The 20,424-nt window shown below is 52.8% G+C and overlaps 5 protein-coding genes across 5 annotated transcripts; 1 reads left to right on the top strand and 4 right to left on the bottom strand.

Annotated features, from left to right (window-relative positions):
* Nucleotides 1–443: 443 nt before the first annotated feature.
* Nucleotides 444–1,322, bottom strand: MIND_00905600 (uncharacterized protein; the record flags this gene model as incomplete). The annotated part of the gene is made up of 4 exons (XM_037365697.1): nucleotides 444–959; nucleotides 1,011–1,055; nucleotides 1,097–1,215; nucleotides 1,265–1,322. The coding sequence occupies 4 exons, from the start codon at nucleotides 1,320–1,322 to the stop codon at nucleotides 444–446; spliced, it is 738 nt and encodes a 245-aa protein (XP_037217109.1).
* Nucleotides 1,323–6,206: 4,884 nt separating this feature from the next.
* MIND_00905500 (uncharacterized protein) lies at nucleotides 6,207–7,655 on the bottom strand (the record flags this gene model as incomplete). Its single annotated transcript, XM_037365696.1, has 2 exons — nucleotides 6,207–6,751; nucleotides 6,815–7,655. The coding sequence occupies 2 exons, from the start codon at nucleotides 7,653–7,655 to the stop codon at nucleotides 6,207–6,209; spliced, it is 1,386 nt and encodes a 461-aa protein (XP_037217108.1).
* Nucleotides 7,656–8,869: 1,214 nt separating this feature from the next.
* On the top strand, nucleotides 8,870–9,274 carry MIND_00905400 (uncharacterized protein; the record flags this gene model as incomplete). The annotated part of the gene is made up of 4 exons (XM_037365695.1): nucleotides 8,870–8,947; nucleotides 8,998–9,035; nucleotides 9,082–9,160; nucleotides 9,215–9,274. The coding sequence occupies 4 exons, from the start codon at nucleotides 8,870–8,872 to the stop codon at nucleotides 9,272–9,274; spliced, it is 255 nt and encodes an 84-aa protein (XP_037217107.1).
* Nucleotides 9,275–15,546: 6,272 nt separating this feature from the next.
* Nucleotides 15,547–16,077, bottom strand: MIND_00905300 (uncharacterized protein; the record flags this gene model as incomplete). Its single annotated transcript, XM_037365694.1, has 1 exon — nucleotides 15,547–16,077. The coding sequence occupies one exon, from the start codon at nucleotides 16,075–16,077 to the stop codon at nucleotides 15,547–15,549; it is 531 nt and encodes a 176-aa protein (XP_037217106.1).
* Nucleotides 16,078–18,582: 2,505 nt separating this feature from the next.
* MIND_00905200 (F-box domain-containing protein) lies at nucleotides 18,583–20,133 on the bottom strand (the record flags this gene model as incomplete). The annotated part of the gene is made up of 1 exon (XM_037365693.1): nucleotides 18,583–20,133. One exon carries the CDS (start codon nucleotides 20,131–20,133, stop codon nucleotides 18,583–18,585), a length of 1,551 nt encoding a protein of 516 aa, XP_037217105.1.
* Between the last annotated feature and the right edge of the window lie 291 nt (nucleotides 20,134–20,424).

Genomic DNA, 20,424 nt, shown 5'->3' with positions numbered 1-20,424 from the left:
GACGACGTTGCTGCGCTTGGCCTCGTGCTGTGGTGTGTCGCGATGGATATGGGCGCGGTTCCGTGGGAGGGCGAAGACCTTCCTGAGGAGTTGCAGTTGCAGTGGGACAACGCTGTTCCTCTTGACTTCCAGCAGCTTGTCGCTTCCGCCCTCGCGAGGAAGCCGGAGGGCGGCCCGCTCGCGGACACCATGCATGTGTCACTCAGCGCGATGCTTCAAGTTTCAGTCTGTTGAGACCAGTAGTTTAATAAGTTGTGGGTAAGGTGTCCACTTATTGTAGAATAGTTATAGCCGTTCCACTTTCCGCAATAGTTCAGTGCTAAATATGTATGCCTCAGAGATTGTGGAGGCTCGTTCCTCATCAATTGGGACTTAATTTATACAACTGTTAGTATCTTCGTAATTTCCTCGTTGATCGAAATGCCATCACATCTTGCCTTCTACTACAAGAAACAGAGAGCCGTACGTCGTGTAAAAGTTCGCGCGATAATAAACTGCCTCAGCGCAAAGCCAAATATCAGCTCCGGCGCGAATAGCGCAACCAGCATGACCTTGAAACGGCGGCGCAGGGGCACATTGACGTCTACTACCCTCCACTTCAGAGACGCCCAAAAGCCAGCATCCTTTGGCGGTGGTGGTGGCCGTGGCGGCGGGACATTGGGGTGAACAGATACCCAGATGCATGCGAAGATGGTTGAAAGGCAGCCCCAGACGATGGAGAACAGGGTACGAGTGTCGCAGTTGCAGTTTGGGGAAGCAGTCATGGCACGAGGAGTGCGCGTTACGGCGGTGAGGGTAAGAAGCAAGAGTATGCTGAAGTCAGACAGACGGCATGCAAGGAGGCGACGGTATGATGATGATTTAACGAATTCATTGTCTAGTGTGGCAAGCGGCTTGCGGCAATACAAGAGAGGTGGGGAGAAACAAAATAGGAGATAGACAAGAACGCGTCGTAAACACTGAGGATGAAACGTCAGGTAATTGAAGACAGGGAAAAGTTGAAAACACACTTGTCTTCTTCCTCCCAGTCCCATGGAGAATGCCCTCTCACTCCTCTGACATCGCCCTAAATTCCCTGTCCACTTAAGTAGCGCACTGCACTAATCCCAAAGACAAAACGGACGGTGGCCAGTCTCATCGGCAAGATGAACGCGCCAAAACCCAAGTAGCCGTATCGAGCCACGGGCGCAGGGGTGTAGTAAGGGAGATGAATATCTGCGGAAGACAATTAGAAAAGGCCAGAAAGCAAGTGTAAACGGCGCACCTCGATACCAGCTCCGCTTAGCCTTCGCTTCACCCGCTCTGTCGCATGGTCTTTGCATCGTCCACCAGCTCGAGCATTCGTTTGCCGTGAAACATCGATGGAGCTGGAGGTTGTAACCAGCGGGGTAGTTGCTTGGAATTGGGGTGGATGGCGGAAAGAGGCAAGAGTGGCGACGCGTGACAAGATAATCCTCTCTTAGCGTTGACCCAACAAGTTCGACGGCGACAAGACGAACCACTGATTCACCATCGCTCCAAGTACTAAAGTGCGCTATATTCGCACTTACTACCTACATAGCGCCTCACGCCCAGAGCTGCAAATCAAATGCTTAATGCGCGCTACCAGGGTGCCGACGAAGCCACCGCGTTTTTACGTCGATTGTGCCGACTGACACCCGACTTTCTTGACAGTCCTACCAAGTCTCAGCTCAGAGCAGAGGCAGAACAACTCAAACAACTCATTGACGAGCTGAAGACAAAGCTACAAACCCTTGAAGACCGCCTCGCCGAGGTCCAGCACGACTTATCCGGTCTCGTTTACCCAATCAACACACTCCCCGCCGAGACTCTATGCCAAATTTTTGCAGCAGCTACCCTATCCTCCGCGCGTTGGGGTCCTTCTCGTGTTGAAACTACTGGCATACGCTTGACAATTACCGCTGTTTGTCGGTATTGGCGCAACATCGCGATCGCAGACCCACACTTGTGGACGCAGACATACTACTGGGTCCGCGGCAACAAACGCGACTTACTATTCGAGCACTTCCTGCCGCGGGCACACGGCTTACCAATGAATGTCGCCCTGCTCACGGACCTCAACTTGGCTCCCCGTTTCGTATTTGATTCTGTTGAGCACTGGAAGGAAGCTGACCTGTTGAGCGAGGATTGGCCAATTAACTGGGAGCGTGGTGTTGCTGCAACTAATACCAGAATCAATTGTCCTCACCTGACCAAACTTAGCTTCCACGGAGAGGAACGTGCGATTGAGCACAACGATTTGTTGCTGAATGTTCCCTCTCTCCGTGAGCTGTCTCTCGGAACCTCAACCGGTTTAGTCCATCGACTCTCGTTTCCTACACATCAATTGCAGAAATTGACTCTTCATGAACCCACCGATTATCTTGAGCTTCTCCTCCTGCTCAAACAACTGGCCGGCTTGGAAGAGCTCTCTATCACTGTTTCATCCGACGAGGAAATCATGGAAGATGAGGACTGGGGCTCGGACCCGCCCGTGCGATTGCCCCGCCTGTCTACATTGTCGCTGGGCGAGGGCTACATCCTGAAATTCCTCGACCTGCCTGCCGTGAGAACGCTGAATCTCTCCCTCTGGAATAGTGAAGAGGATGTAGAAGCTTTGGAACTCTTCATAACCCGATCTTCACCAACCATAACCTCCCTGTCCTTGGAGCCAACGAGCTACGATGCTTACCGCACTGGCCTGTCTCCTATGCTCAGCTCGGTCAAACATCTGGCCGTAACCCTGTTTGATATGCACCCCGATGAGGCAAAGCAATGTTCGGCGGACCTTGCGCGCCTCGATTACCTCCCCAACCTCGAGTCGATATCATTTACTGACAATATACTTCGGTATAGCAGCATCCGGCCGTTCCTCGAGGGAATTGCTATGAGATCTGCAAACACGCTGTTTAACAGTGTCCCGCTAAAACTCACTAGTCTGGTTCACAAGTCGTGGGTACTAAACGAGGTTCCGGCCAAGGACATACGTGACGTGGCCTACCTGCAGAGAACCTTACGGTCGATACTCGCGAAGCAGGACAAGCCAGGATGCGAAGATTAGATCGAATAGAATGTCTACAAAGCCAAATGGTATCGTTAATTAACGGCTAAATCCCAAGTAAACATACAGTCAACAGAGCGAACCGTTTGGATTGGGCGGATAGATGAAACTCTCGTAGGGAATTGAGAATGTAGGATTGAGTTTAGCAGCAAACCTGCTATCGGTATTTGTCCATGGGTGATTTCACCCCTCTTTGGGCTGCAGAAAGAGTGGTATTCCTAGGGGTAGATGAGCAAGACGGACAACGACTGATTCCAGTCTCAAATTCGCTCCTCCTTTTGGCCCTGTCGCCTTCCGGTATGATGTCCTGGCTGTGGGCGAAAAACGAGGGCAAAGAGCCAGCTCAGAGGTGCTCCGCTCTCGGGGAGCCACCCACACCTCTGCTTGATCAACAGAGTTGGGTCCCACCGCTGTCGACAAACGACGCCCATGTTGTCCAAATAGACTCCGTCGTAAACACGCAAAACGACGGCCATCCGTATCCAATGGCGGGGCAGAAATAATTGGGTAGTCGCAGGATAGTATGGGGGAGGTAGAGATACGGTCGATACGGTCGATATGGCCGTATGCCGCGAGTACCCCGCGATACTCCGTTGTCGTCTTTCGTGATGCCTCTCACGTGACTTCCATTTTGGGACGGCGACATGTGGATGGCAGAACGGGAGGTCTGGATGTGGGAGGAAGTATCCCGGCTTTGACATTGTTCGAACGTTTGAGAGTTCATTTAAGCCGTTGGAAGAGCATTGGCAGTCGGCATCGCGGGTCTTGTAAGTACAACGGGAAACGCCGCAGGAAGCGAAGATGGGGGAAAGTGTGTTTTGAGCCCGGGGACAATGTCGTGAAGGGACTCGAGGGAGACGAGGTCGTGGAGTGGGTAGAAACGGAGCTGAAGACTGGAGAGTATCAGGACGATAAGTTGCCAGTGTGGGTGGGCTAGAACACGGCATGTGGCTCAGAGAAGTGGATAAAGCCGTCTCCTAGTACACCATGTGGTTGTGGTCGTCAGAGTGCTTGTCCTCGATATTCGCGGCAATTATATTGCCTACAGGTCCGTCAAGAAGATTTGAGAAGCGTGCGGCGGGGACCCCGGTTTTCAGACCTGCGGCAAATGTACTTAGAATTTGAAACGTTACAAAGCAGAGCTCGGAATTGACGCACTTGAACGTTCCTTGAACCCAGATGCTCCATCCTCCGCACCACCACTGTTGACCCCCATTCTCCCTCGTTTTCTCTGCCATGATCATCGTCGTCGAGGATGTTTCTGGAGGAGAAGAGTGGCGGTTCAACGGGCAAGCCTGAGCCAACGCGCACAGAACAAGGCAAGTACCTGAGTGCCGTTAGCTCTGAAAAAAGGTGGCAGCGACGCTTGCGCACGGCGTTGAGGTCGGAGTCGTCCTGCTGGTGATGGAGGAAAAGGAAAGAAGATCGGCAGACTCACGTGAGTCGGCCCGATCGTCGTTGCTTCTCCGCGACGACGATAGCGCTGTAGCCTGTCTGTCCTACATCCCTGCCTGCAGGTACTCTCCTCCTCGACAGGCACCACCGCTGCTGCTTCTGGACCCAAGAGCAGAACGCGTGATGGTAATTTGCTCCAGAACCTTGGCCTGTTCAGGGCCAGGCCGGCCCTGGCCGGGCAGTCTTCAAAGGTATTTCAGGACTAATCTCGTGCCCAGATCTTCTAGGCCGGCACTACGTGCCGGACGTGATGCGGGGACATTCCATCACGCATCAGCGGTGGAAATCACTCCTAGGAGCTTTGCCCATCATGATTTCCATCTTTTGTGCCCCGGCAACGTCAAACTTTTTGTTCCGGCTCCACAGGAGCCGCCGCGAGCGAAGCTTGCCCGCCGCTCTGTGAACGGCTGGGAACGAGACTACTTGAATGACAGCTTACAGAACCTCCAGAAATCACCACCCTCCACCACCTTAGCTCTGAAAAAAGGTGGCAGCGACGCTTGCGCACGGCGTTGAGGTCGGAGTCGTCCTGCTGGTGATGGAGGAAAAGGAAAGAAGATCGGCAGACTCACGTGAGTCGGCCCGATCGTCGTTGCTTCTCCGCGACGACGATAGCGCTGTAGCCTGTCTGTCCTACATCCCTGCCTGCAGGTACTCTCCTCCTCGACAGGCACCACCGCTGCTGCTTCTGGACCCAAGAGCAGAACGCGTGATGGTAATTTGCTCCAGAACCTTGGCCTGTTCAGGGCCAGGCCGGCCCTGGCCGGGCAGTCTTCAAAGGTATTTCAGGACTAATCTCGTGCCCAGATCTTCTAGGCCGGCACTACGTGCCGGACGTGATGCGGGGACATTCCATCACGCATCAGCGGTGGAAATCACTCCTAGGAGCTTTGCCCATCATGATTTCCATCTTTTGTGCCCCGGCAACGTCAAACTTTTTGTTCCGGCTCCACAGGAGCCGCCGCGAGCGAAGCTTGCCCGCCGCTCTGTGAACGGCTGGGAACGAGACTACTTGAATGACAGCTTACAGAACCTCCAGAAATCACCACCCTCCACCACCTCAGGGTGCAAAGGGCCGAAGTCTGCGGCCAAGACAAAATATACGGAAGCGGCGCGCAGACGACGACTTGGAAGTGCTGCAGCCAAGATTCCAAAGCAAGATCCACTAGAAGGATGGGAATCATGGGATATCGAGGAAGACAGCCGGGTCTTCACCCCGCGGGCCCGGGAATTTGCAGAGCATAACTTCGAAGCACTGGCATTTAAACAGAGGTATCCAAAGTTTGTAAAATTTCTAAATCCGTAAACCATGGATGTAGTTCCATATCTGTATCTACTAGGCTACTTGCTATATTGCTCTGCAGTCCTTGTGACACAGGGGTCAAGACCGCCGGCGGCTGCGCGGCCATCTAATTTCACATCAGTTCACCATAAGTACCCCATTGATAGGTGGGACTCGCCTACTATGCCACCGGCGAGCTGTAGTCCCACTGATGCAGGTCACCATCAGTGGGACTCAGATGGATTAGTAAGACTGGGCCAGTCCCAGTCCCAGTGGGACTGTCCCACTGGTTTCGTATACACTCGTTCGTTGCAATTTTCGACAAGTAGCGTCTCTATCGTTACATGATCATGACTTTTCTTTACCTAATTCTACGACACAAGTATAGCTTGCGATTTCGGACTGCTTTTATTCACAGAACTCGACCTCTTCTTCCCTCCACTCTGCCCCTGCATGGTAGTTGATAATCTTGAGACCCTGGGCCGTCGCCTTGGGAAGAGCTGCAGGCAACGCTTGAGCATACATTCCGAAGCGCTGATGGTGGAGTGGCGAATCCATGGGAAATGTTTCTTTGACATATCCTAAGAACCAGTGGCAGAAGCGAGGCACGCAGCGAGTCGATACACCGACCGGAAGACCAACAATAATGTTGTCCAACTCATGACATGGCGGCATACTGATACTGCGAAAGTCCAAGCGGTCCCAGTGCGACGATGAGTCATAGCCCGGGCCGGTGAACATGTCGGGACGAAGGCATAGCTCTGAGAGCACAGGGAAAGCATCACTGATTAAGAAAAGAGACAGCAGTGCAAGTAGTCCCGCCGGGTGTGTCAACGATGGTGCATCTGGTTTGTCGTCTTGCTGACTGGACATGTGAAATTTGATTTGGAGGTACTGCAAGTGCGGGAGGCGTGGAAGGCGAAATGGTGGCGGCGGGTCACGTTGTCCTTGCGCTGTAGAAGGCGGATATCGTCACTAACCCGCCGGACGATCACAAAGAAGTAGCCCAAACTTACCGGGAAGCTCTATCGATAGATGCACTAGTGTCGCGCTGGCGGCGGAGCAGAGGTCGTGCAAATAGGATGCTATAAGACGGGGGTCCCAGCTCATCGGACTACAACCAGTCGCGACAAGGGTACGCAAGAATTTAACGTGAGGAATCATAAGCTGATGCACCGGTGGCTCTGGGTGGCTGATATCGAAGATTTCGGCTTTGAGTCGGCACAGGCGGGTGTTACCGGTGCTCTCCATCGGCAGAGGGAAGCCATTGTTGTCAGGATATTCAAGTTGGAGCGAGGGTCGGAGATGACGAATGGCCACAGTCGGGCAGGCCATGAGGATGTGTGTAATGAAAGCAACCGGGACTTTTGAAAAGCTGCTCACTCCAAGCTGACGCAAGGTGCGGGTTGCTGCTTGGTCGCGAATAAATCTCTCGATGGCCATGGTGAATGTGATCAACGGGGTGCCAGTGAGTGGGGAGTTCCGAGTCCAGGCGAGAGAGTCAACGGAGATATTCAGAGCTGCCACATTCGAAAGGTGTTTGAATAACGTGGCCAGTCGACGGGTTATGGGCTCCAACTCCCAGCTGCCGCCGCGGATGATAGCGGACAATGTGAACGAAACAACATAGCGTGCGAGGTGAGGGGATGCAAGGAGATGGGCTACGAGCTCCTCGTCTAAGGAGCAGTCAAAGGCTCCCTTGATATACTCGATCCTGACCGTGAAGTGGCGATACAGTTTGCGCTGAGCGGGTTGGCGAAACACATCCGCAACGAGGCTGCAACTTTTAAGCGTCCTGACGGTGTGGAGGTTGTCGATGATCAAGGCTATGAGTTCGGGGGGCAGAGGAGGTACCATGGAGTGGGACGGCGAGAAGAAAGATTGGTTGTGGCAGTTTGGATTAGTGGTGGTCTCCGTCAAGCAGTAGCAGTGCCGATCAGTGAAAGCCATCATCACTCTCTGGCTTTTACCCCTACCACGACCGCCATGGCCTTGATTTCGCCTGCCCATATGGCCACAGCAACATCAGTACTTCCGGGAACAATGTGGCGAAGACCATTCGAAGACGCGTATGCAACGATTTGGAGGAGGTTTTGGACACTTCAAGCTGGGAGCAGAGTCGGGTCCGGATGAGGAGCCAAACCTTGTCGCGTGCGTGTCTTTGGCTTGTCTCCTTCCTCATCGCCGCCTTACACTCATTCTTCTAGTGTGTATGATCCACCCTGCCCCACGCATAGTCTTCACCTTTGCTCGTTTCGACGAGATCCTCAAACTTATGGCAAGCGACGAAAGCCTCTCCTTCGTCAACCGGCTCATAACCCCCCCGGCCTCATGCCATACACTTACGACTACGTCTCGCTCTCCTTTCCCGCAGCACGTAGCCCACTGGACACGACACCTTCCATCGCAAGGAGGAAAGACGAGTTTGGGGCATAGTGCAAGACTGCGATCATGCTCAGCGTATCGCTACGCGCTGACAGCATCGTCTGGCGTCATGGACCCCATCGAACGAGCTCCCACTTCCTTATTATACTATTTCCGAGCGAGACCTGACTCGTTATCGACAACCCTACTTTTTCAACGACTACAGCAAAACATCCCTGACCATTGAGTCCTTACCCTCCTCTTCAACTCCTTTCCATACTTCTTCCGCCACCTCCGTGCTTGACGAGCTTGCTCGAGCAATAAAATGCCTTTTCGTCGCGTTCCTTCCATGCTGTCACCTGAAGTCACGTCACATCGAGACAAGGCAATTTTTGCATCTCGCCCTCCTCTTCCGATATCCCTCTATCCACTGGATCATCCTGTATACACAACTCGACTCTTCACGAAACATCAGTTCCGGCCCGCGTTGCAGACGAAACGGTGGTCCGTGGGCCAATTTTGTGACTTGTGCCACAATCGACAGACACACCTCGAGCTCGTTCTCGCAACTCTACTGCGCTTACTGGACTCTATCCGGTGGTGCATTCGGTCACCCTCCTGCATTGTATAGCATTTCCGATGGTTTCTTCATGGTTCATGGGTGACCAACCGTCATTTGAAGTCGAGGACGTCATTATCGTGCTCCAATGTTCCTCGATGGCGCCGTTGCTCGAGAAACATTATCTTCCTTTCCGGAAATATCTTCTCTGACACCCCCAAATCCCGTTCGTGTCCTATTCGGCCTCTGCCGGTCTTGGCTTCATCTTCTTTCAAGCAGACCGCCCTTCCTCAAATATCTCTTACCATTGTAATGTGCGGACTGTTCGTCCCGTTCCTTTCACTTTCTAATAACTGTTAGGCTGCTGGAATCCAATGTTCTTGATGAGGAATATTTGGGACGCTTGTGGGCATTAGCAGTTGAGGGAAATGTTATCGAAGTACGTAGTTCAAGCGCCGGCTCGCATATATTACTCTCACTCTTGCCGCCCCAGTGTTCTATCTCCGAATCTAGCAGATTTGGCCTTTCCGCTGAAGTCGCTGCACTGTGCTAGGATTTCGCTACATCGCAAGGGTTTCAATTCGCCATTGCTCACATTGGACCGTGTCCTTTCGAGCTATATAATGGACAGCGCCGACGCAGTAGTAGAAAGACGATTTCTTTGTAGTACTAGTACTTGAATCAATATGTGTTATACTTCGAGGTGTTATCACTTTGAGAGGTCAAACTTGTTGTCCACTCTTATAGTTGTGGCATGAAATGCGGACTGGAAGAGCGACAGTGACAATAGACCAACAACAGAGAGGGGTACAGTGTCTATTCAGTGCAAAGATGTAACATAGTATTAACCATTATGCGGGCAACATCCCAGGCACGTAGGTCCAAACGATGGCCTTGTTCACGAACGACATATATTGAAACAAAATAGCCATGCGTGCTTGAGTCTCAGAGGTATCATGATGTAGATACTAGATAGTAGAGCGGTATCGCAATCATGATGAGTTATATACTAGGGCAGTTCGGTATCATCAACATTGGTGATAGTAGAAGAAGCATGGTGTCGATGCTTGGTGATGAAGGAGTCAAGGTAGTGACAATGCGAATTCATCGACCAAACACACAAGAGCTACACGGCTCGTCGCATTGCTGAAGACTAGTTTGACCTGGGTGGGGGAAGCGCAAGTCGCATTGGCCAGCAGAGGTCGTTGTTTGGACACGAAAACGTGGTATGGAGGCGCGGAGAATCGATATCAAGAGCCTGAATTGCAAATGAAAGCGCCACAGCTGCGCAGGATAATGTTAATTTCGCCCACAAAAGTATTCAAGGTGCATGGGCGTCGTCAACGATAGTGAGTGCTGTATTGGAATTGCGAGACGGTTCATGGAAGCGAAGGGAGAGATCGTGAACAAGGTGTTGGGCAGAGCGGTGAATTTTGGTAACGATGAGGCAGAGTAAATGAATGGTGTACCTGCTGGGCAGAGATAAGCAAAATGAGAAGCAAGCAATGGCATAATGCGCACCTTGAAGTAGCCCATTGCCTCGATTTCACTGAAACTGCTCTGCTTCTTCATCTCAAGCCATAAGACTCCATTCGGATTGATTCAACTGCGCTGACGACCTTAGGCTACTAATAATAATACTGCGCTGACGAGAAGAAAAAGACATGCACCTAGGGTATTACATATCCCTCTCCAGATGCCTTTCGGGGTCATTCCCAAGTAGCCATAACGCTATGGTCTGTTTGGGGGTCAGAAGCTTAACACGCAATGAAAGTGTCCATTAGCGTACCGGTTTCAAGTTAGCGAAAGGTGAAAGAGCGATGCTCCGGTGTCGATGGCGATGGGTGGGAGTAGCGCATAATCATGCCAAGCGGTTGGTATCTCATGCTAGAGCAGACAGCACCCCTCCAGCTAATGATGATTAGCGGAATGCGCTGGTGGTGGTTCAGGGAGAGGATCGCTCAGTGTGACAGGCGGCGAGCAGGTTGATCCTTCCAGTGATGCATCCCCTCGCCAGTCTTCACACGATACGCCTTTACGAGATTCCGAATCCCAATAGGGCACGCGATGGGCCATATATTCCTCGTCTTCACGACTTACGATCTTCCAGGACATAGCGCTCACGGCAATCCGACCCGACTGTTCCGAAGCCGACTTCACGCAGTTCGCCTTCATCTGGACTACAGCGGATGAATCACTCCGCACCCGCTTGTTCTCTGTATTCTTCGCCGTCTTCGACCCCACACGGATTCCGGAAGCGTCTCAGCTCGAAACACTCCCCCCTATCGGGCAGGCCTGTGTGCTTCGTGCCGCTGGGCTGCTGACACCATTCCTCTCGAGCAAGCACTTCCATCCGCCGTCAGAACACGTTGTCGAGCTCCTTCCCTTCATTGTGCGATGGGTAGAGTTTCTCTACAACTTTCAGGACCTTGTCGTGGAACGCTCTCGGCTCACCGGCAACTTGAATGCAAAGACAGCAACCACCGCAGTGGCACTTACCTCAGAAATGCTCATCGCTTTCATGCGTTTCAGCAGCGCAACTGATCACCGGTGGATCAAAGAGCACCCTGCTCCAATATGTACATTAAAGGCCGACAAACGACCCACCACTGTGCTCCATGCCACACCAGGATTTCTTGCTTTGGTGGTCCAAGCCTGGGCTTTGGCGCTTCGCCAATCCCCAATTAACAATATTCTGCTCTGCGACTGTCTCGTTTCTGTCACGGTCATCCAACTCGGCCGCCCTCAGCTTGATGAAATGATAGATGCTGCCGGCGGAACTCTTGACGGTCTCATTCTACTACTGAAGGACCACTGGACGAAAGTCGAGTCCATTCCTCTCCACCAGCGCAACGACCTTCAACTAGGGCTTCTCTCGGGCTACCCTTTCACGGTTCTTCTACGCATATACCTTTTGCTCTCAGAGGGGGATTCTTCAGACACCTCCATTGCCGACGCCCTCCTGAGGCACCGCATGGTTGGGCTTATGGGTCGAGTTTTGGCCTCGGCACTTGACCCCCACAACCGGACCTCACAACCGCAGCATGAGTTGCATCATGTATGGCGTCAAATTCTCAGCGAAGCCACCTACTTGACGACTTTCATTGTACAAACTGGCCCGCGTGCTCTGCGGACGGTGCTTCGCCATAACATGCTTCCGCTCATTCTGGAAATTACCCGTTTATCGGACAAAGAATTCCTTTCCAACCTGTCTACGCTGCTCGGAAAAGTCGTTGGTGGCTTGCTGTACCCATGTACCCTGCCTCTGATCGTCGATTCAATCGAGGCCGTCGAAAAATCAGCCTTGGCGAGTGTTTTGAACGACTCCGAATCCCCGCTCTGGGTACCGTGGACGCGGCTCAAGAATGGCGCTCGTCACCAGCACCGCATCCTCCTGGCATTACGGAGGGACGGGGTTCATCCCCGGCATTGTGCATGCGACAACCCATCCGTAAGCCTTTATTTTGACAGCCTTTTTTTGTTTGTTTGCTCTCTCTATAGTGCAGTCGAATATTGGAAAGAGCGAAATTCCGCAAATGTTCCGGCTGTCTTTCCCGGCTTTACTGCTCTAAACTCTGTCAAAAGACGGATTGGCGCGAAGGGAACCACCGCGAAACATGTTTTGCTTCAATGCAGGACTACATAAGTCCGTCTTGAATCACCGGGTTTTAGCTATCGTCTGATCTGCGAACTTAGAAACTCGCCGATCGTTTTCAAGGTTCCAGCTGGCATTTTTCCGTCTTTCCTTGCATGCTGTTTACCAGCAAAACACCGCCGAGTTCCACTGCTTTGGGGTTCGGCCCCGGCTGGTTGGCACCAAGAAACTGGCCAAGGCAAATCTCGATCCACGCGCAGTCACTGTCGTGGCTGCACGATTCGTCGAAGGGCTTCCCGCGCCCAGTGATCTCAGATTTTCCTCTGCATTGGAGCCGGAATCCACTGGGGACCTTGTCACTACCGACGACCTTCAAGCTCCAATCATGGTGGCCGTGGATGACTGGATCGACCGTGCCCGGCGGAGCAACGGGCGGATGGTCCTCCATGTCATTGTCGTGCCCCGGGGCATGGATGAGTTTAACTTGGTTTTCCCGCTGCGGATGAACATGTCCTTCTTGGAGGATAGGGTTTGGAGAGTTAGGCGAGAGTTGAAGGGACTGAAGATCAACAAGGTGGACCTTTACTTACGGCTGTTACACGTGGTCCGGACGAGTAAGACTCCCGCAAAACACTTAGCTATCCACCAGTAGTCCTTGTAAGTTATCAAGTTTGAATGTACTTGTATTACCGTACCTGTAAGCTCATGCTGTCGTACTTGAAGTTTACAGACGTTTTTACATACAAGTTTGTAGCTTATGGGAACAAAATATTAGTGGTACGATGATGACTGTAGTCTGTCTGAGATAAACTGTGGACGCGCAATTTCAGGAGAACGAGCATGTCGTGGCCCAGGGCAGTCTGCTTGGTGATCGCGATGCTCGCATCAATCCCGCTTGTCTTCGACTACCACCACCACCGATTTCGAACCACCACAACGTAGGCGGAGACCATAGATGCAGGGGCATTGTCGACCAGGAGCAACAGACAAGAAACAGGGAGAGGATTTGGAGGTTGCGCTGGGGCTGCGCAGTAGCAGCATGTGCGTGAATTTAGATCTGAAGCTCTTTTTCCCCCTCATGACATCTCATAGCACCGTCCTCTACTGACTGGTGATCTCTACTGACTGGTGATCACGATGGCTGCACCCAGAGCGCCGATGTAAACGTCACCCATATAACTTCTCGCTCTTCCCAGTGGTCGTGTCATTCCGCGCCAGCGACAACAGCAGCTTACTGGCGGAGCCTTCAGAGCATTGAATAATTATCCGCGGCGGAGCATATTGAGGCCATCGTCGCTGGAGGGGCCAACTTGAAGCCCAAACTCGGGGTAGATATATTCTCTGAGATCTTGCGCGTCGATTCTGAACCCTCACAGTCAACCGACTTATAAGCGGGGTCTCGACTGTGTTGCCTTGCGACTCTGCGACAACCTTGTCGCAGAAACCATGTGTTTACCTTGCGCTGGTTGCGGGGGTGAGTCGGGTATGAATAATGACTCTGGTCGTTCCGAATTGGTGCGTTCATGCTACTGTAAAGTACCAGAATTTTCCGCTCAACTTGCTGCTCTAGCGCTTCCATTGCTCATACTACGATCGATTTCCTCAGAAAAGCCGTCATTTGCACGACTCGCAACGAGATATTTCCCTCTCGCGACCTTCGACAAAATTCCATCTCTACACCCCCATGATACCGGCTGCGTCTCGTCGTTAACCAACTTCCTATTTTCCCGGGTAAAGCATGCCATATCCGACCGCCACCCAACCAAAATACCCGTCGCAGCTATCGTTTCTCTCTCTCCCCAATTTGGAAGTCACGTGCACAATCCTTCTGTGGACGAAATTGACCTCAAGCTACAGCAACGACCGCCTCTTCGCGCCTTTTCATTCTGGTCGAAACGACTCATTTAAACACTACTGTGCATTATCTACTGCCCAGTTCTTATCATCGGCTCCATCGAAACGCTTTTTCTTGCATCCATCCATCGATATTGGATATGGCGTGGACCAGCAGCGGATTTACTCGTCATGGGGGGCGATGCTTGAAAACAAAATCTGTCTCGTTGATCTTTTTGTACCCAAGACCGACATTGCCTGCGCAAATCGTTCATGGGTTAACGTTTTCTCTCCTCGACAAATTCGGCTAGAACCCTGTCCCGGAAATCAAGCTCGATATATGGCCGACAAGGATCCTCAGCGTCATATTGGGCTGTGATAAAGCTGCCTTGATTGTTTTGCTTGAACTACGGGGAGAAATGCAGAACGAGCGGAAATGTATCGTTACTCGAGAAAGAGAGAAAGAGTATGTTTTCTCCTTCCCAAGCTATCTTGTGTACTGACTCCGGACGCAGACTATGCGAATTCGATGCAAAAACCGCGGGTGTTGGCATCTAATTTCTGGCTCGTCATTTTGACACTGCCGCGGGTCAAAGGGCCTTGGCAGCTTGTCCCACTTACAGGACAATTTGGGTCGTTCTTAATTCCCCTTTCCAACTATCCCAACACTATTCCTTTCATGCCGTTCACCACTTGAAGGACATGCATATCTCTGTCAGTCAAGCAATTGAAGATGACCGAAGGATTCGGGTTGGGCTATCGTAGATGGCTTTCTCCTGTGAGTTGGCTGTTTTTAACCGGCTCGCATTCTCACTTACCAGCTATAGCCGGCTATAGAAATCGGCTGGGATGCTATACGACATATTCAAGTCTTTGTTCCCGGTATTCGTGCGTTCACGTCGCTGCGGGTTTCGCTTTTGATTTTTAATGCCGATTATACAGCTGTGGTACTCTCAGTGAATTGAAATTTGAATGCTGCCCTTCCGACTCCGACCCTTAACACGTTCTTTGTTGTTGTTCCTCGTTCTTGACGCGAACTCTCATCACAAAAGCCACGTACTTCATGCATCGACCTGAGACCTCTTCTCTCGACAATTGCACCCATTTTTTGGACAGACGTTGTACATGCAAGCTGAGTTTGTGCGTCCAGCAGCGATAAGCGGGGCTTGAACGGGTGTCTTGTGTTGATGATAGGGTACAGGGTGTTTTTCGGAGGGTGCTGCCCGTTTATCTGAGCGAGACTTATTGTAATCGTTTGTCAGTCTCTTTTCCTTTACGACCATATTCGATACTTACAATATACACTCGTCATTACTTCTACATTTATATCATTTTGTAACGATGGGTACCAAGAATCGTAATTGCTCAACTGCTCAAGCTCATTTCGTCAGCTTATACTATTCGGTCGATTGATCTGATTCCTCGGCCGACCGTTCTTCCCACATGTCCTCCATTAGCTGTGCGACCTCATCCCAACGGCCCGCAAAGAACTGTGCGTTAAGCGCAGCTGCTATATCATCCGGCGCCACGTTGTACTCCTCGATTTCATCCAGCCACTGATGCTCGATATTGTCCAGGGCCGGGAACAGCGTGTGGAGAAAGTTGGCCATCGGCGCTGGGTCCCTGATGCGCGTGTGCCCAACATATAGCTCTCTCAGTACGCTCGGAAAGCTAGGGGAGGATTCAGCCAACGCGGGGAGCGGCCCGGTTCCGCCGTCCATCGTGAGCTCTAGATACCGCAGGGCAGAGTGTTGCGCTGCAATGACCAGCGCATAGAGGGTGAATTTGCTGCCTACGTTTGGTTGGACGAGGCAGAGACGCGCCAGCTGTGGTACCTGGGCGAGAAACCCCGATAGCGCATTGTCGTCCGCGTCGAATCCACCAGGAGTGCTCAAGATCATCGCGGTCAGGTTAGGGAAACGGCCCATGTTGGCCAGCACGGAGGCGTGGATCCGCTAGTCACCTTCCCACTGTCCATCTTCTTCGAACATCGCGCTGCCGAACATGAAACTGCGAAGCGACAAGACATGTCCCTCCGATCTGCTGAGCTGAGATATCACCGATGATACAAGCTCAGTTGTGGTAGACTCGAACCGGCCAGGGTCGAGGCAGATGCTGTGGAGAGGGGAGCCACGGATCGCTGGCAGGAATTGGGAAACGTCGTTCAGATTGGCGTTGACCCAGCTGCAGTCGGTCAATGCAGGAAATGATGTCACAGTGTCGCATGGACCAGCCTCAACGGAGCCTCTGATTGAGAGCACTGCCAGATGTTGAAGGGACGCAATGTGATTGAATGCTTCCCGATCCACGAACGGTGAAATTTCGAGATGCTCGAGGCGGTTCAAGGAGCGGAACAATGTGGCAATCGGGCTCGTTGTCGGAGACGGGTCCATGAGTTCCCCCATGAGCATGAGTTCGCGGATAGGTAGCTTTCTGGCGGCGATGAGTGGGAAGAGCGAGAGGGAGACCGGATCAAGGTCACAAAAACCTAGTTTGCTTAGCTGTGAGGGGAGTAGAAAACGGAGGAGGTTGGCGATTGCAGGGGCATCTCCTTGTTCTCCCGGGTGCATGGCTACTACTCCCCACGTGAGCGACCTGAGGGACGGGAATATACAGTCCCACGGTATCCATGTCGAGAACAGCATCAATATCTTCGTATCAAGTGGTCTGCTCCAGCCCGCCACATGGGTGAATTTCTTGACCATTCGAAAATAGCGCTCTGGACGCGCCAAGTCCGAGATAGCAAAGGCACGTAGCTGATTCTGCATATAGGCGTGAGCACAAGGCAGGACCGCTGACAAGGAACAGCACCGACCACCTCCATTCCGTCGTCTGTCTCAGAGATGTCCACCAAATCGCACGGAAAGCAACGCAAGAGGTTGAGAAGAAGTCTCCGGTTGATTATGGTGTCCCGCCACAGCTCCTCGAGGGCAAAGCCTGAGAAGAGCCGACATGTGCGTGCTAGATGGGCAAGATCACGAGCACTCCAGGCCCCAGGCTCGTCGGCGACTTGCTTGACTATCTCGAGAGCAATTTCGGGTATACCTAGGCAGCGGTGCATCGTGCAACGGCAGATGAACGTCCAGCAAGAGTGTTTGCTGTCTGACGAAGAGCGACACGAGCGCACAAGGCAAGTTTTTCGACGGCGTGACCGTGATCAATCACCTTCTTTTCTACGAACGACCACCACTAGTACTCTTCTTGCTTTTCCGTTGCGCGCATCGTTTGCTCGTCATTAGCAATGACAGCATATACTCCAGAGTGGTGTGTCCTTCTCGCCGTCCATGCTTCCGTTTTTCTGCTGACTCGTTTTGCTCAGCCTTCTGAGGGAGACAACGAGCTCCAGCTTGTCGACCTGAAGTGTCTCGTCTTCAGTGGCTGGCAGGGGTAGCATGAGACACGTCTGGATGCAGGTGCGTAGCGCTGGTACCACTTACACTTATGACACTCCTAACTTCGCTGTCGCTAGACTTCTTTCCCAATCTGCATCGTTGCTTGTTGCATCCCTTTCCCGACTAGCATCCAACGCGATGTCTAGAGTGCGTTGAACTGTGCTGCTCGTGGCTACTCACTTACCGCTAAGGCTTCAGGATAACTAACAAGATCATGTTCTCGAGCCACATCGAGCGTAAGCTCGTGTCTACAGCAGCAGCCATGACTGTCTCCCCCGTCCACGCCCATAAACAGAAGACTGTGCTATAGCATCTCCTCACTCCATCCCCACCGACGTCGAGCTTCACGGACAGTCGTATACTGGTCGGCTTCTTCTGGACTTTCAGCCTTGTACCCCACCATACCACGCGCCGGCTCTCTGTCTCCGCTCAACTTCTCCTTCATTTTCCGCGCCCGCGTTGTCCACCAACTCCACGTCGCTCGAGGGCGCTCGTCCTCAAAGGGCAGGTCACGTGCCGGCACTTGTCAAAGACATCCACGTATCTTGACCAACCCGACACGTATCGCTCTGGTGGTCATACTCCGCGCTCCAAAGGGCTATAAACATCCGACTCAATTCTTTTGACCAACTTATCCGCGGCGCAAGCTAATCCTTATGCGCCGTTTGTCGAGAGTTGTTTTTGCGTCCATACGTGCGGGACTGGACGACAGCGCGAATGCATGGGCGACTTTGGGACAATTATAAAGAGGCCGAGCATCCTTAAACCTCCAGCCATAGCCAACTTCGCCAACGTCAGTCGCATTTTAACTCCTTTTATCGGCACAACAACTTACTGCGGCCAACCTCTTTCTTCTTGTGTCATTTGCTTTGTTACTGCGTCTTTTTGGATACAATTTTTCTCTAGTAAAGCAGCTACGTTAGAAGCACACGAAATTATTTATCATCGCGAAATGTGGCCTTTGTTGACTTGCTCACAATCAGACACGCCGTAGCCCCTAGGGCCGTGGCACAGGTGACAGAGATAATATACCACATACCCTCAGCAGAATTCTACCTGCATACCAAATGCCTCATAACGGGCCAGCGGCGCGAGCGCTTCCTCTAAAAGCGGCACATCATCTGGCGGAACAGAGACAAACTTGACCCCCAAATATGCCGTCCCCGCCCCCACCGCGCGCTTCCAGTTCTCTTCAATTGCCGTGGCAACCGCAGCCACCTGCTCCACCCGCGGGGTAAGCATGAGACAGAGCAGCTCCGGGAGGAGCTCGCGGCGGGCGATGCGGGCCCATATGTCCGGCGGGAAGTGCTCCGTCGCGGCAACACAAAATCCCAGCGAATTGAGCGTGGGGAAGTATTCCAGGAGGGGGTACACGTCGAGGGTGGCGATGTGCAGCACGGTCACGAGGACACGGAGCGCAAAGCCCGAGCGCGTCTGGAACGCGAAGAGCGCGCGCGTGGAGATCTGGCCCTGCAAGCCGCAGCGCTGCAGGTTGGGGGCCACCAGAGAAGCCAATAGCGTGTCCCCGCCGCTGCCGGCGGACACGAGGTAGATGTAGTCCAGGTTTTCCAGCCTTATCTGGACAGGCAGGGATTCGGTGGCACGGGCTGGCGGTTCCGGGCCGGGCCGGACGCCAATATGGCATATTTCGAGCAGCGGGCACTGCGGGAAGATGTTCAGCCAGACGTCGGTGCTACACATCGTGCAAACAAACTCGAGACTGCGCAAATTTCGCCAGGGTAGCTCGACGCCCGCTGCATGAAACGCGACATACGCCACGGAGAATTCCGACTCGGAGTTGCCGTCCGAGTTATAGATCTGATCAATTACCTGTGGGAGGTTGGTAATCGTTGGCCACACCGGCGAGAACACCGCGCGCGACAGGCGCTCGGCGCTTGTGAACCCAGGGGTAGCTCGCCGCCATTGCCAATTTGGCGCCTCCGAAAATTCCAGATCGCTGTCGAAGATGTGCGGTCCGATTTCAAAGCTTTGTAGCTCTGGAAAGCCGCCTGCAGGCACGTCGAAAAGTGCAGAGAGACACGATGGAGGGAATACGAGCCGGAGAAATTTTATACGGGATGTGTTTTGGAGCACGATAGAGGCGATTAGTGCGGAGAGTGATGAGGTGAGAATGGGGTTCACATCTGCCACAGCCGCGAGCTCTCTCGAGCAGTCTATTGCCAACGATAGCGTAGTATTCATCGCCCTCGCCAACCAGTCACCTACACGAACGGCGACATTGTCCACTTGGATGTCGCTTCCTTGCGTGAGGCTGACCGCTACGGCGGACCAGAGCTCTGAAATAGACACAACGATGGAGCGCCAAGTAGAGCAGACGTTGGTCAGCACGAGGAGAACGTCATCTGGCTTGGGCGGCAGCGCTGTTGCGTTCGGAAAGTCAGCACACAGCTTGAAGATTTCCACGAGCAGCTCCGGAGGAAGCATCTTCTGCGGTGGAATGCGCAGCTGCAGCGACTCCATCTTGGCTGCGAGCTGACCATACGGGTCGGGCGTGTTGTCGGCGACGATTTTAAGCGCGTGAAGCTCTTGCCGACGACTGGCGCTGGATGTAGACGGGCGCGTCATGGCCATGAGCCACAGAAGCTACGATAGAGCGGGAAGAGTCAAGCCTTGAGGCGCGTGTGAGTTGAGCTAAGTAAAGACGATGGATGTGGTCCCGATCAAGAAGTCATGTGCACGTGATGACCCGCCAATCGTCTCTGCCTCCGACCTCCATGTCGAAGCCTCCTTCGCTCTCCTCCCTCCCAAGCGCTGTGCCACACTAGCACCGCGGACGATTTCGTGGCGCCTCCGTTCTCCTATCCGCTTCGCTCAGCCTGGCCTCCAACAAACACGCATTCAAACGCCAGCTTTCTCGACCAC

The sequence above is a fragment of the Mycena indigotica genome, assembly GCF_014461135.1.
Source record: "Mycena indigotica strain 171206Taipei chromosome Unknown Mind.scaff0008, whole genome shotgun sequence".
Classification (NCBI taxonomy): domain Eukaryota; kingdom Fungi; phylum Basidiomycota; class Agaricomycetes; order Agaricales; family Mycenaceae; genus Mycena; species Mycena indigotica.
This window is presented reverse-complemented; position numbering and strand designations above follow the sequence as displayed.